A 13954-nucleotide genomic window follows, 5' to 3' on the forward strand; every position below is an offset into this window, starting at 1 on the left:
GGAAAAAAATCATTTTCCATATAGTTTCTGATGTTTATAGATCTATGTCCCAAGCCAGAAGAAGAAAGATGCCTCTGCAGGCCATGAAGATCAGCCTTGTAGGGCTTCTTGACATCTACTGGCGACAGCCCAGGGCAGCAAAAGATGCACAGAAGACAAAATAAATGCCTCATGTGATAAACAACGCTACTTCCACGGGGTGGGAGGAATAACCTATATAAAGCAAAGTTAGGGAGATAAGTTTTAGCGGGAAAACCTGTTTTAGGGCCGGATATTGGACTTGCAAGTCAGGAGTCCAGGGCAGAGGGCATGGCCAGCCCCGCCCCAGTCCGACCTCTCGATCAACCGGAGTTGCTGAGGCCCTTTGTGCGGCACTTTGTGCGACAGTTCCGACGCACTTTACGGCCCCCCTGCCGTGTTGCGCGGCGCTGGTGGAAGTGGCGGCAGCGCTGGCTCGGCCCCGTCCTTCTCCACAGGCGTACTGTGGCGGTGGGCTCGCGCTGGGATGAGCGCGCGGTGCCGAGCGGCGGAGTGGAGTCATGGTGAGTGGTCGGCGCTGACGGGCTCCGAAGGGGCGCTGGGCGGATGCGGAGACCGACCTTTACTCCGGCCTCCGGTGGCTCCAGCTGACACCCCTCATCTGCTTGCAGGCAGGCACACGTTTGTGCCTCCTAGGAGGTCGGGCTGTTACCCCACTACCATCTCCGCACTCCTCCCCTCTTTACGGTGGAAATACCTTATGGGATCAGGGAGCCTTTGCAAGCACTGTTTCCAAATCCAGCAGAAATCTTATTTCCACCGGTCTTGTCTAAACTAGAAAGGGGTTCAAATGCCTGAGGGTTAAAGTTCTCTTCCATGGCTGAAAAATCACCATCTTACTGTTGTGGGTAAAGACGACTTACCCCTTTCTTCTTGGTGAAAACCCCATACTCTGACAATAAATTGTGGATAAAAATTGCATTAGTTTTTAATTTTTTTTAAAACAGGGTTTCACTTTGTAGTCCTGGCAGTCCCAGAACGTACAGAAATTCACCTGCCAATGTCTCCCAAGTCCGGGGACTAAATGCAGGCCGCCAATGTGCACCACGTCCAATTGCAGTAGTTTTAAAGGTATATTTCTACCAGAAAAATGTTTCTTCCAGCAGACCCTGTGCTGCACTCTGTAAAGTCCCAGTTGCTTAGAGAGCTAGTCGCAAATTCGTGGGCAGCCTGGACAATTTTAGCAAAACTCCACCTCAGAATAAAAGTGTTGGAACTTTGAGAAAGGCTGGAGTTGTAGGCACCTTACCAGCATGAGACACACACTAGGTTCCATCCCTAATCCTGCCCCAAAAGGGAAAAAGAACCCATCTTTCACCAAAATGAAGGTCGTGATGAGTTTGGCTGCAGAATAGGTAGCAATCAATAGTAGTGAAGACTTACTCTTCTCCATTACCAGGCCAGCACAGTGGTAGCAGTCGGATTGACCATTGCTGCTGCAGGATTTGCAGGTTTGTTTATGGGCTGGGGGTGGAGGAGTAGACTGGTTATGGATGAATTTGCTTATTCTGTTGCTTTTGGTTTTAGGCCGTTATGTTTTACAAGCCATGAAGCATGTGGAGCCTCAAGTAAAACAAGTTTTTCAGAGCCTACCAAAATCTGTAAGCGAACCTTCTTGCTAAGTAAATTGCCTGTATTTGAAGCCCGGAGCTTGCCTGTAAGGTGAATTCCACAGGTCCATGGAGCTCAGTGTGGTGTTGCAAACCTTGCAATGGGCCACACTAGGAGTTGGTTTTCACACGTGACAACTGAGGGTGGGTGGCCTTTGCAGATTTAGAACGATGACAGAGAGTTAGCAATTAACTTTACTACACATACTGTTGACCCAAGTTTATCTGTCCAGCTGCCTTTCCTCGTCTGTTGTGTCACATAGGATAGCTTCGCAGTGATGTTAGATAACGACTCTGAACTGGTTGTAAAGCACAAAGCTGCTGCTGTTCAGGACTTGGAGAGGCCATGCCATGGATAGCTTGGGCAGGAGCATAGGACCTTGCTGCACATGATCTCTACTAAGGTTAAGATTCTGATGGCATAAATTTCCTTACCATAAAGTCTTGTTTTAGTTGTTGCCTTGAATCTTTTAAAGATCTCCAGGTCGTCTTTTGAAACTGTTTTATGGGTCAAGTTTCTATCTGGAATATGGATGAGAGTGGTTTCCATGCACTCATCCTCCCCCCCCACCCCCACCTTATGTTCTCAAGACACTGTTCCAGTTTAGTTGCAAGAAATGGATGTTTAACACATCTTAAAATAGTTGGCTACCCCTGGTCAAGCTAAAGTGCCTTGGGAAGTACACTTGTAGTTCCCTGAAATGTACCACTTTCTTTAATGATTTAACCAGACTTCCATTTACTTCATTAATCTTTTCTTCCAATTCAATTTCTTTCAGGCATTCAGTGGTGGGTACTACAGAGGTGGATTTGAACCCAAAATGACAAAACGGGAAGCAGCATTAATATTAGGTGTAAGGTAAGATTTCTACTCAATTCTGAGATGTAGGGTAAGGTAATTCCTAGTAGTAACTGAGAATGAAGTAGTTGTTGGGGATTGTTGATCAGTGGAGCTTGATGTCATTCCTATAGAACTCACACATGTAACAGCCTGGGACAGTGCTCACTGCTGCCTGGAGTGATCCACAGTAAAGTCTACTCTGGTATGCAAGCTAAGCGTTGACTGAGGACTATGATGTCAGCTACATTTTTTAAAGCACTTTTGGCTCTTAAGAAGTGCATTTTACATCTGTTTCATACACAGCTTTTCAGAGTTTTGTTGCTTTACTAGTTTCTCAGTGTTTAACTTGACTCTTCTGTAATAGTTCATGTTGTTTTGTTTTTTTAAAGCAAACTAAAGCAACAAGTATGTTTTCCTTTTCAAATTAGCCCTACTGCCAATAAAGGGAAGATCAGGGATGCTCATCGCCGGATTATGCTCTTAAATCACCCAGACAAGGGTAAGCAACTTTTATTAATATACTGGACTGTTAATGGAATAGCTAATTCTTGGTGTTATGAATGTCTGTGTGTGAGCAGTTTCCCAGTTGTGGATCACATTGTAGTGTCTTAAATGAAATTCAGTACATATGGTGACGTTCTCTGCAGTGACACCTTGTCTCACCAAAATAAAGATATAATGAACAACAATGTAAGAACGACTGTGATTTGGCAGGAACAGTAAGCACTAATACCACTTTTAGGTTCTGTGTTTATGATAGAATGTCTTCCAGTCATGGAGGTGACAGTTCTGCTAGATAGTTTGGTTGGTTGGTTTTTAGGCCATCTTGTCACGCATCCAAGGTTGGCCTAAACCTTGGCCACCCTCCCTCATCCCCAAAAGCAGGGCTTAAGAAGTGCACCCCAACTCGGCTATGTTTTCAGTTTTCCTTTTTAGGTTTGCATTATTTTTGTTTAGACTCATAAATTTAATTAAGAAAAACTTAAGGGGCCTCTTAACGTGGTGTGGACACTTGTGACAGAATGCTTGGAAACCTATGAGCTATATTTGCTTTTATTCAAATACAGACTTCAAAGTAGCTTTAACTGGTAAAAACAGATTCTTTGAGCAGACCACAAAGACCTGTTGTCATGCACATGAAATTTAAATAGAACTGTTTAGTGTGTGACTTCACAATGTAAGGAATTTAGCTTGCAGACCTCGAAGTATTCTGTTCTGGATGGTAGTGGAGTCCACGTGTACACATTCTACTAGAATCCTCTTGACCCCTCTTTGATAGGGTTAGGACCACACTGCTCCATCACTTTAGCAAACAGCAAATCTAGATGACATTACAAAGAGTCAGCTAATATTGAGAGGAAAACTGAAGCATTATAGAATAGAAAACAGATAAGTCTTTCAACATAAGCTTTGAAGCCTATGGGAAGAACAGTGGATTATATCCACATATGCAGTAATGAGTAAGCTTAGAGTTCTGTAAGTGTGTATGTGGGAGGAGCCAGATCCTATTTAGACTTTAAGATTTCTTAAAAATGGTAAACTTTTGTGTGAAAACATCTCATTTCCCATTGATCTGATATTTTACCCTGTAATTTTGAGACCTATTTATAGTATCATAGTTGCTTTTTAATGAAGATACCATTTCTGTTACACCCTGGAATCCTTGAAATGCTTCTGACAAGACTTAGAATCTGTGCTCTAAACTGTGTCTCCCCCATCCCCTTTCTTCTATAGGAGGATCTCCTTATATAGCAGCCAAAATCAATGAAGCTAAAGACTTACTAGAAGGACAAGCTAAAAAATAAAGTAATCTGATGAATTTTAAGTCCATTAGTCTACTTATGAGCATGTTTTGTAATAAAATGCCTCAGAGCTATAACCCATGAAAATTGCTTGGCAAAAGCTAAATCAGTGTCTTGGTATATTTTGTTCAAACTTAAGGATTTCAAGAATTATGATTACAGACACACAACATTAGACTATAAATGCTGTTCATTACTGACTTAGCAAAGAAATTTGGCACTTGTTATATTTTCAAGGCTAAGGCCTTGCTCTGAGAATACCCCACTACAGTCAATTGAGACAGACAACATTAACTATTGAAAGCGGGATTCTTACCTTTGGGAGGTAAAACTCAAGGTACAACTGGCCCAGGTACTTGAACACTGTACTTAAGGCATTTTCACTGGGCAATTCAGATTCTGATAAATTAAGACAATATTTTTTTAAAAAAAGAGACAGTCTCAACCAGTCTCAATTATTATATAGCTCTGGCTGTCTTGCAACTTGCTATGTAGCCCATTCTGGCCTTGAACTCAGAGATCCACTTGGCAGTAGATCTGTCAGCCCACCCAGCTACATTAAAACTGTAATAGAAACCTTCCAGTATATAGATCCTGTCAGTTTTGTTGTTTAGCTACTAGTCCCTTGGAAATACTTGATAAAGTGTTCCTTTGTTTTGATTTTCAGTTATGACCAAGCTTATCTGTGACTGTAAATTTCCCTCAATTTTAAAACTTGAGAGCCAAGTGTAACACACACCTTTAATCCCAGCATTTAAGTGCTTTTGATTTTCAACCTCAACTGTTAATATTTTACATACTATAAACCACCCAAGTTAGACGGTCAATACTAAAGTATGTAAGTTGACCTGTACAGGTCAGGAGGTAAAACCCCTAGCCAGTGGTCCCTGTAGCACTTAACCTGTCAGCACTTTAAGCTAATGAGAGGGCTTTGCAGAGATCAAGGTGTTTCAATTCACTCAAGCTCACTAAAAGTTATTTTCTATCATACACCCTCTCGTAAAATCCTTAAAGTTTTTCTAGATTCTAGAGATTTTATGTAACTAACTCTCTCAAATCCCCCTCATGCTGGGGGGGGGGGGGAGGGAGGAGAAGAGGGGAGGTCCAAAGGTACATCTCATTTTTAGTCACAGCAAATAAAGAAAAAAAGTGTTCCTAGGGGAACTGGTTGTGAGGCTCTAGTCACATGCTTCTGTTTGAACAAGCCTTATGTGTTTTATAATATTAAACTCGGAAGCAGTGTAGCCCAACTTTTGTCATATACAGCCTTTCTTGTTTTGAGAAACACAGTACTTAACCACTAGTTAGGAGGATTAGAGAAATTACAAATAGGAACACAGCACATATTCTATTGCCTTATCTGAACACATGGCATTAGAGATGACCAGCAAATCATGTTTAGTATTGAAGTTTTATGTTAGCAAGCAGGTAGGAGTCCACAGATGATGATATCTAAAGCATTATGGCTTACTAACCTTTTATTTGCCCCTTTGAACTAATAAAAAAAATTTCAGAATTACAAATATGGCTCATCCACTAAGCCCTGCCCAGGTTTGACCCCTGACCCCCATATAGCACCTCAAAATCACCTGTTCACTAGTTCCAGGGGACCTGATACCATCTTCTGGCCTCACTAGGCACAGTCTACACATGGTACAAACACACACAGGCAAAACACTCACACAGATTAAAATTTTAAATGTTTCTATGAATGATATGGCAGAGTTGGCTACAATATAAAAGCAGGTTTTTGAAAAGTATTATAAAATGCCCACAAGGAGTCACTCATTAGCTGCAGAAAGGACTGCACTATAGGTGAAAGTACCTTTGAATGTCAAATGCTATGTATGCCTGTTAGAAGATGGGTGTGTCAAATCATTGAAAGCCTTTCCTACTAAGGAGCACAGCCAATCATTCTTTATTTTGGAGTTGACATCACTAGGATAGAAGTCGTAGCTTAACTCTCTAGAAATTTTACTTCTTTGGTAATGCCAACTAGACCAAGTAGTGCTGAAAGACAATTATCTTTGACTACTATTGATTTTTAGCAAATCCCCCAGCCTTTGACCATTCTGCAAATGACAAGGAATACTTAAGGAAGCAGGAACACAAAACTACCCCATTTTGTAAACTATTCCAGAAGGCCCATGGTTGTATCTGAGACCTTTTATACCTGTAGATTCTAAACCACTGACAAGTACAAGGGGAAAATACAATGAGCTGCTGCTCAACAAGGTAAGAAACTACAGCCAATGAACAGCTCAGTGGGTAAAGACAACTCGCAAGCCTGGCAAACTCAAGTTACTAACAGAGAGGATGGAGTGAACATCTCCCAAAATGTCCTCTGGCACAAATGTCCCACACTCATCCAAAAATGTATTTAAAAAAATAAATCCAGGAAAAACCCTAAACCCGTGAACTGCCATCCTTTAAATATGCCCTACCTCATATCTTACATAGCAAACAAAAATAAAATGAGAAAATGTTTCACTTCAAATAACTGATAGTGATTTGGGGCCAGACCATAGTGCAGTCTCAGATACAAAAGAGAATTTATAACACATCTTCTGGTGATGATCACTATAAAGATTGTTTTCCAGTTCAGAGACCGAATGCCATCATACTCATAGAAGTTATGGGAAATTTACAACTTCACTCAAGTTCAAGTAGCGTATAAACAACAGCATATAAAGCAAATCACAGGCTAGGTTTTAAAGATATTTAATATGCTCAAGTAGCTAAGACACTAGAGCAAGTAACCCTGAGTGCAGAAGACATCAATGCCCTTACTTTCTGTTGCTGAGGCAATGCCTTTTATCTGCTTAGAGCAGATTGTTGGCCCTAGAGATGGGATGCTAGTGCTTCTCTTAATTCCTCTACCCCAAGGATAGGCTGAGTTATGGTACGGTGTAATCTGGAACCTATTGGTAAGTGCTGCCACCATAGTAGTATTCTTGATGGTGGAATTAAAATAACTTTTCTTAAAAAGTACCAAATCAAGGCAAGATAGCTCAATCGGTGAAGTACTGATTGCCAAGCCTGACAACCTGAAGTTACCTCAGAACCTACATACAAGTCCAAAGGAATGTAAGTTTGGGGTAATAAATACTAATTAGCTTGTAACTAGTTTTTGTTTGTTTAGAACTACAAGATTAGTAAACAGAACAATTTTAGAAGTCATTAAGATACAACTACCAAAATAGTTAAAAATCATCCACTAAGTGACATAGTGGCAATGGGGCTAAAGCCAACTGATAAACTTGTAGGAAGGCTGCCAGGCTGAGAAAGAAGGGAGCCTAACAGGAAATATCAGGGATGAACATACCCAACACACCACTGTGAATACTTTCATACTCACAAGGTTATGGGTACCTAAGGTTAAAATGTTACTCTAGATTCCGTACATTAACATCTGAACAGCAGGAGGTTAGCTAGTACAGACCTTGTGATTATAGAGAATAATTGACAACATTATGTGCTTTTTACCTATAACATCTCAAATGTTCAAAATGAAGAATTAGACAATGGAAACCATAGTCAGGTTTGCCTGTACTTTCAGGTACACAGAAGGGTGGGACAGAATCTTTAAAAAGTCAAAGCCAGAGAGCTAGAGTGATGGCTCAGCAGTTAAGAGCACTGACTGCTCTTCTGAAGGTCCCAAGTTCAAATTCCAGCAACCACATGGTGGCTCACAACTATCTGTAATGGGATCTGATGACCTCTTCCGGTGTCTTAAGACAGCTACAGTGTACTTACATATAATAAATAAATAAATAAATCTTAAAAAAAAAAAAAAAAGTCAAAGCCAAACCCAGTCAACATCTAAGTCAACCGGTGCAGCCAGGTAGGCATGGTAGTTCGATGCACGAAGACCTGAGGCAGGAAGATTACTGGGAGTTTAAAGCTAAGATGAGCTGTACTTCTCCCCAAAATTTCAAAAGCTTAATTACAAAGAAAATAAGGCAGGATACAACTCTATGTCAAAGCCTTTCATGCCCAGGGCCCTGGCCTCAACCCCTAACATCACCAAAAATGAGTAATTTTAAATGGCATTTTATTACAGTTCACATGTACCTCCATCATCCAGCTTTGATGGCTAACACCAACTCCTTCCTGAATTCCTAGTGCTTTTACTTAAAACGTATAATTTATTTGACAGAAACTGTCAGTAGTTGACCATCGTTGAATTCTAAGTGTAATAATTTAGAATAAATAACAATTAAGTTTAACAGGCATGTTTCAACCAATAGTAAGTACATACTTACAAGTTAACACCACTTGCTCAAGGACTGCTTGTATCAAACTGGAATTGATTTCAACAGATTAATGCAAACTCTTGCCAAGTATTAAACAGGTTAGGAGCAATACCCTGATTAAACCTGTTAGCAGGTAATGAAACTGGTGTGGGGGACTCCAAGCCAAAAAAGAAGCACATTAGGACTGGATGAGATTTTAAAATAAACATCCTATCCTTTTCAAATTCTACACAGCTCCAAGTAATAAAAACTGTAACCCTCCTTTAAAGATGTCGCCTTTGCCTTCACACATCGCCAGTCTCCTATTTACTTTTCCTTAGCACACACACACACACCAAGTCTTTAGGAATGCTAATTAGGATTTTTAAGCCACAAGAAAATTGGAATGTCTGCAGAGGACGTACCAACTTCTCCAGACTTTCCTCAGGCTATCTAATGCCCTAGTCAAGTCGCAGGCAGCTGTAGCAGCTGTTTTGGCTTAAGGGTGATGGAAGGATGCAGAAGAGTAAATAAACCATCTAGTGCTTCTCACCTCTCACTCAGTGCCTGATATGCTTGAGTTCTTCTGCTTTAAAAGCCCAGTATCGCCATCTGCACTTTTTAAAAGTAACTCATTTCAGCAAGCTCCCTTGCTTTGACTCCACAGCACCTAAAGTAAATCACTAAGAACCCAATGGACTGACATGCTGCTGAATTCCACATTAGAAATTTGTTTTTGCATCTCTACTTGGACTTTCTTCCCCGTAAGAAATTTCAGGAAACCCAGATCATTTTTGACCCTACCATAATCTGCATTCCCACTTCACAGTCAGTTCAGGTTTATATGGAATCCCATGTTGCCTACATCAGTGCTTTGGGCTGCACACACCCTTTTCAGAATACACTTTTCTGATTTCACATTTTGTGTAGTATGTGCAAGGATAATTTAACCAGGCTGGCATCCAAAACACCAGAGGCCAACCTGAATCGACATGTTAGCCCTGGGGAGGTGGCTTTTTACTGACCCTAAATAAAACTGACTAATCCATCTGTAAGAAAAACAAAAACCCAAGAACTTACAATTCTTTAGTGCCTCTTTGGGTTAAGTCACTGGTTGGTTATTTTCAGGTAATGAAATATCAGCTCTTGAAAGAATCCTTACCCAAACAAAACAAAACAAAAAAACCAAAAATAGCCGGGCATGGTTGTGCACGCCTTTGATCCCAGCACTTGAGAGGCAGAGGCAGGTGGATTTCTGAGTTTGAGGCCAGCCTGGTCTACAGAGTGAGTTCCAGGACAGCCAGGGCTACACAGAGAAACCCTGTCTCGAAAAACAAAAACAAACAAACAAAAAAGATTCCTTACTATGTCCTATTCAAGTGTTTCAGCTGTACTTGATTTTTAAGATAGTTTAATCTTTATGACAAAAAGATCTTGGAGAATTTTGATTAGGGATGAAAATAAAAAGAACTATACTTTCTTAGTGTCATATTTCCCAGCCTGGGAATTAAAACTCTTTGTGGGCTAAGGATGTAGCTTAATGGTAAAACACTTCAAGTCCCAATAGACACAAACTTCTCTTTGTTACAACTCATGGTTAAATTTGTAACTCATGTACACAGAACCAAGTAATTAAAAAGCCAATTATTTAAATTGTTTTCAATACTTTGAAAGTGAGGTTATGGTTATTTAATCTGGTATACCTGTTCTATACAGAGTGCAAGAATTTCACTATACATAACTCACTTCAAAGTTCTACTATCTGTACTTTACAGGTTTTTTTGTTTGTTTTTTTTTTAAATCTCCTATCAGTGCATGTTAATATCAATTAGAATGTACGTGACATCTAATGGCCCGTTTGTAACTATATGTGAATTATCCTTCATTTATAAAACAAGTTCAACATTTTTATGGACATAATTAACAAATTATGCACATAAAAAAAAACCTTCAAATGACACAAAGTACATGTCCAGTGGGAGCAGAGCCCTAAGTCCATAAATACGCAATTTACAACCATGGAAGTATATGTGTATCATTAAACTGCCACCTGAAAATGCTTCATAAAATTAAGTCTCCCGAATGAAAGCTCTTTAAACTTTTAATTACTGATTTTCAATCACTGGTACGAAAACCTTCAAAGTCATTTATCACTCAAAAAGCACATTATCAGCCTATTAAAAACTGCTTACCATAATTTAAAAATAGTTTTTAATAAAGAACTAAAGGCAAAAGTGAAAAGCTTATCTTCTGCCTCCCATATCTTCCACAAATTGCCTTTGATTAGAATTTAATACAAAGATGTTTCTCTAATGGCAAAGACATTATACATTTCCTACATCATTTACTAGCCAAAACCTTAAGTGTTAAGATTCTGGAGGGTTCATTACAAATGATTAAATGGTTAGATTTTAACACTAAATCTGAGAAACAAAATAACTGCTTCTGAAAAGCAATCAAAGAATGCTATCTATTCTAGGCCTGTAAGTACTCCTACTACTTTCAAACAATTGGCATAAAAAGTAGAAAGTTAAAAATCAGCAAATGGAAGATCAAAGTTTATTTTACTACCTGCATACAAAAACATATTGCACATCAAACAACCAAAATCAAAAAAAGGGGGGAAGGAAAAAAAAAAGAAAAAAAAAGGGTAGAAAGAAAATGTGAAAGGTACTCTACTGAAGACTAAACATGTAGTTTATACAGAATAAACCTTCTGGAAATTGATCTTTTCAGTAGTTCAGGCTATGTCTGAATGGACATGACTAGTCAGCTTAGTGTTTCAACTAAAGCTATGTTTGATTTTTAAATACTGTACACTTTAATAAATAAACCAAACAAAGCCTCAATGTAGAACAGTCACTGCCAATATCACCCAGTATCCCTGCAGATGAGTTAACATGTATTTCCAGTGGTCTGCAGAATTGCCTCTACAAACAGCATTTAAAAAACACATTAAACAGACCAGTTTCCAGACTAAACTAATGAAGAAATTACAATTCAGTGCAAAATATTTTAGACTGCTTCATTCTAGTTTTTCCTCGGGTGAAGAAGTGGTTGCATATTATTAAAAATGTAACAAAAGCAGCTAATGCTTTCATAAAGAATATTACGTTAGGGACCCCACCCCACCCACCTCCCCCCATCTCTGCCATATTTTGAAAACAAAATAACATTTCCTATAGCCAGCAACTTTTTTTAATGTTACATATACTATTCTCAAGGCACATCTGATGATATATTTTTAACACAGTAGGTGTCAAAGTATGTTTAACATATGATTTCTTCAGGATCCCTCCCCTTTCTGAATTCCAAATGGAGGAACTGAAAGTGCGATGTAAGACTGGCGATCCGTATTCTATCTTTGGCAAGCTTGTACAAGCACTATTGTAACTGTAATGTAAAAGAACTGTAAACTAGGAACTTCCTTCAGTTATGAGACACCATTCAGGACTGCTGCTTCTTGAGTGCTGTCTTCTTTTAAGGTCTTAGTCTTTTCTTCTCCCAGAGTACGCGGTAGCTTAGGAATTTCATCGCCAGAAGCGCTAGTTGGACCATTTATTGCCTTTTCTGAAGGACCATGCTCTTCAATCACATCTTTTGCCTGTCAAAGGGAGACAACTTTTTCAACATCTTTATAAAGAAATCTGTAGCTGAGGAGGAAAATAACTATAAACATTAGCTTTTAAAAATAGGATAACTTTCATATGCCATAAAGAAAGTATTTAATACTTAAAACAAATACCAATGCACTCCAGTATCAGGGTTTTAAAACTATGTATTATTCTAGTGCCTCTGAGTGCCCACATCACAGAAAGCACCTGCACTGTCCAATGAAACCTGTACCTAGTATTATGACCATTGGGACGTTCACCATATAAATGGTGTAAAAGAGTCAATACAGCAAGCAGAACAACAATCAGCCATTTTACTCACCTTTTTGAAACTCACGTATAAATCACTGAAAACATTGAATACAAATGAAACTTAAAAGGTCTATTCCCACTACTGACAAGAAGTACACACAGCCTTCTAATTATCAATCAAGTAAATACTAAAGTGCTATCTATCTGGCCAATGTCTTAGGCTCAAGCATGCATATCTTCATTTATCAGGGGCCTGGGATAGAAACAAGGATCTTCTTTAAATATCATCTCTTAAGGGAAACAACTGACCATACAGCAATTAAAAAATAAATAAATCTAAACAATACGGAAATCATAAAAAACGAAACAAAAACCCTACAGGTTAAATTCTCCTTACCATTTCTTTCTTGTTTTTAGCCAAAGTTTCCCTTGGGAGGTTTCTTTGTCTGCTCTGAGACTCAGCTCTAGAAATATAATCTGCAACTGTGACTGTTAAAGATGAGAAAAAAATTACAGGTGTTGAAAAATATTTCTAAGTTCTATTATGGATAAAGAATAATTTCACTATTAAAGTAAACTAGTGGTGGGTCACCCAATTTCAAAATTTTACGCTGGGTACCCACCTCCGAACAAAAGCAAAGCTTGAAAAAATGTGTCTGATTTTAGTACTGGCAATAGAAAAATCCTTCTCAGCTGGAACCTGAAGAAATCTAGACTAACGTCCTTTTTCCCAGGAATCCAGCTATCTCCTGGTTTATCTAAGGTTGTGGGACGAATGTGGTGTAGCAGCCCACCACCAAGAACCGCACTTCGAGTGCAGTGCTCTAAGTGCAGAGGCTATCTGCAGCAATGGGGGATGGGGCAATGGTGATTCAGATCACAGTGAGGGGAGTAAAAGTTTGAAAGCTTTGTGTTTTGGTTATCTCTCTGCCCCAGGAAAAAACAGCACAATCAAGGTGTTCAAGTGTGTTATTCTCTGTTTCCTTCCTAACATTTCATGCTAGACAGTAGTATTTAAACGAGTTGATGTTCTGACTTGAAGGAAGTACAGGCAAATTAAGACAATAAACCATAATCCTCAGCATGTAGTGGACACAGGGTGGGAAAGGAACACTGGTAACAGAGATGCTGTCCCATCAACTCTGCTATCTTGCTAGGTCTGAGGCATGAGATTAATCAAATAAAGCAATGACCCTATCTATCTATCATTCTAATAAATGGCCTCTGTTGTATTAGTACAACACTGGCCTCAGGTCTTGAAACTCAAAATCCTAACTTTGTATTATTTCCTATCGCAAACTAGATTTAAGAAAGCCCTAAATTAAAAATAAAAAACAAGTCAATTTTACATTATTTTAAGCCACTGCACTATGTTTGTGTAGAATTGGTCCACTAGACCAACTAACAAAATAAATACAGTAAAGGGCTGAATTGTATTTTACAATTCATTCATCTTAATAATGCATGACCTAACATAAAAACTGGAGAATTTCCTACTAACTCATTACTTAATGAACTTTAAAAATTTATTAAGCATCTTGAATCAAAACTTTATTAGAAA

General features: G+C 39.0%; 2 protein-coding genes across 8 annotated transcripts in view; one reads left to right on the forward strand and one right to left on the reverse strand.

Annotated features, from left to right (window-relative positions):
* Window positions 1–391: 391 nt before the first annotated feature.
* Window positions 392–4398, forward strand: Dnajc19 (DnaJ heat shock protein family (Hsp40) member C19). 3 transcript variants are annotated; one of them, XM_021158387.2, is made up of 6 exons: window positions 394–542; window positions 1439–1490; window positions 1567–1640; window positions 2429–2508; window positions 2919–2989; window positions 4225–4398. In XM_021158387.2, the coding sequence occupies exons 1-6, from the start codon at window positions 540–542 to the stop codon at window positions 4293–4295; spliced, it is 351 nt and encodes a 116-aa protein (XP_021014046.1). In that variant the 5' UTR covers window positions 394–539; the 3' UTR covers window positions 4296–4398. The 3 variants fall into 3 exon arrangements, with proteins under 3 accessions (XP_021014045.1, XP_021014046.1, XP_021014047.1); XM_021158386.3 differs by having other exon boundaries at window positions 392–542; window positions 2919–4315; XM_021158388.3 differs by lacking the exon at window positions 1439–1490 and having other exon boundaries at window positions 395–542.
* Window positions 4399–11072: 6674 nt separating this feature from the next.
* Fxr1 (FMR1 autosomal homolog 1) overlaps window positions 11073–13954 on the reverse strand; it is a 50629-nt gene continuing 47747 nt past the window's right edge. For 4 of the 5 annotated variants that reach the window (XM_021157371.3, XM_021157373.3, XM_021157372.3 and 1 more), the window contains 2 exons: window positions 12791–12882; window positions 11073–12131 (listed from right to left, as the gene is read on the reverse strand). In XM_021157371.3, coding sequence (XP_021013030.1) covers window positions 11961–12131; window positions 12791–12882 — 263 coding nt within the window. In that variant the 3' untranslated portion in view covers window positions 11073–11960. The remainder of the gene's footprint in view (window positions 12132–12790; window positions 12883–13954) is intronic. The other variant, XM_021157376.3, reaches the window with a different exon arrangement.

The sequence above is a fragment of the Mus caroli genome, unplaced genomic scaffold (genome assembly GCF_978045245.1).
Source record: "Mus caroli unplaced genomic scaffold, Mus_caroli_1 scaffold_3, whole genome shotgun sequence".
In the NCBI taxonomy this organism is placed as follows: domain Eukaryota; kingdom Metazoa; phylum Chordata; class Mammalia; order Rodentia; family Muridae; genus Mus; species Mus caroli.

Excerpts from the sequence above, each read along its gene's own strand:
- Dnajc19 (XM_021158386.3), top strand. Across the intron at positions 1,491-1,566 it reads TGCTGCTGCAGGATTTGCAG|GCCGTTATGTTTTACAAGCC; the intron begins GTTTGTTTATGG and ends TTTTGGTTTTAG. Across the intron at positions 1,641-2,428 it reads TTCAGAGCCTACCAAAATCT|GCATTCAGTGGTGGGTACTA; the intron begins GTAAGCGAACCT and ends AATTTCTTTCAG.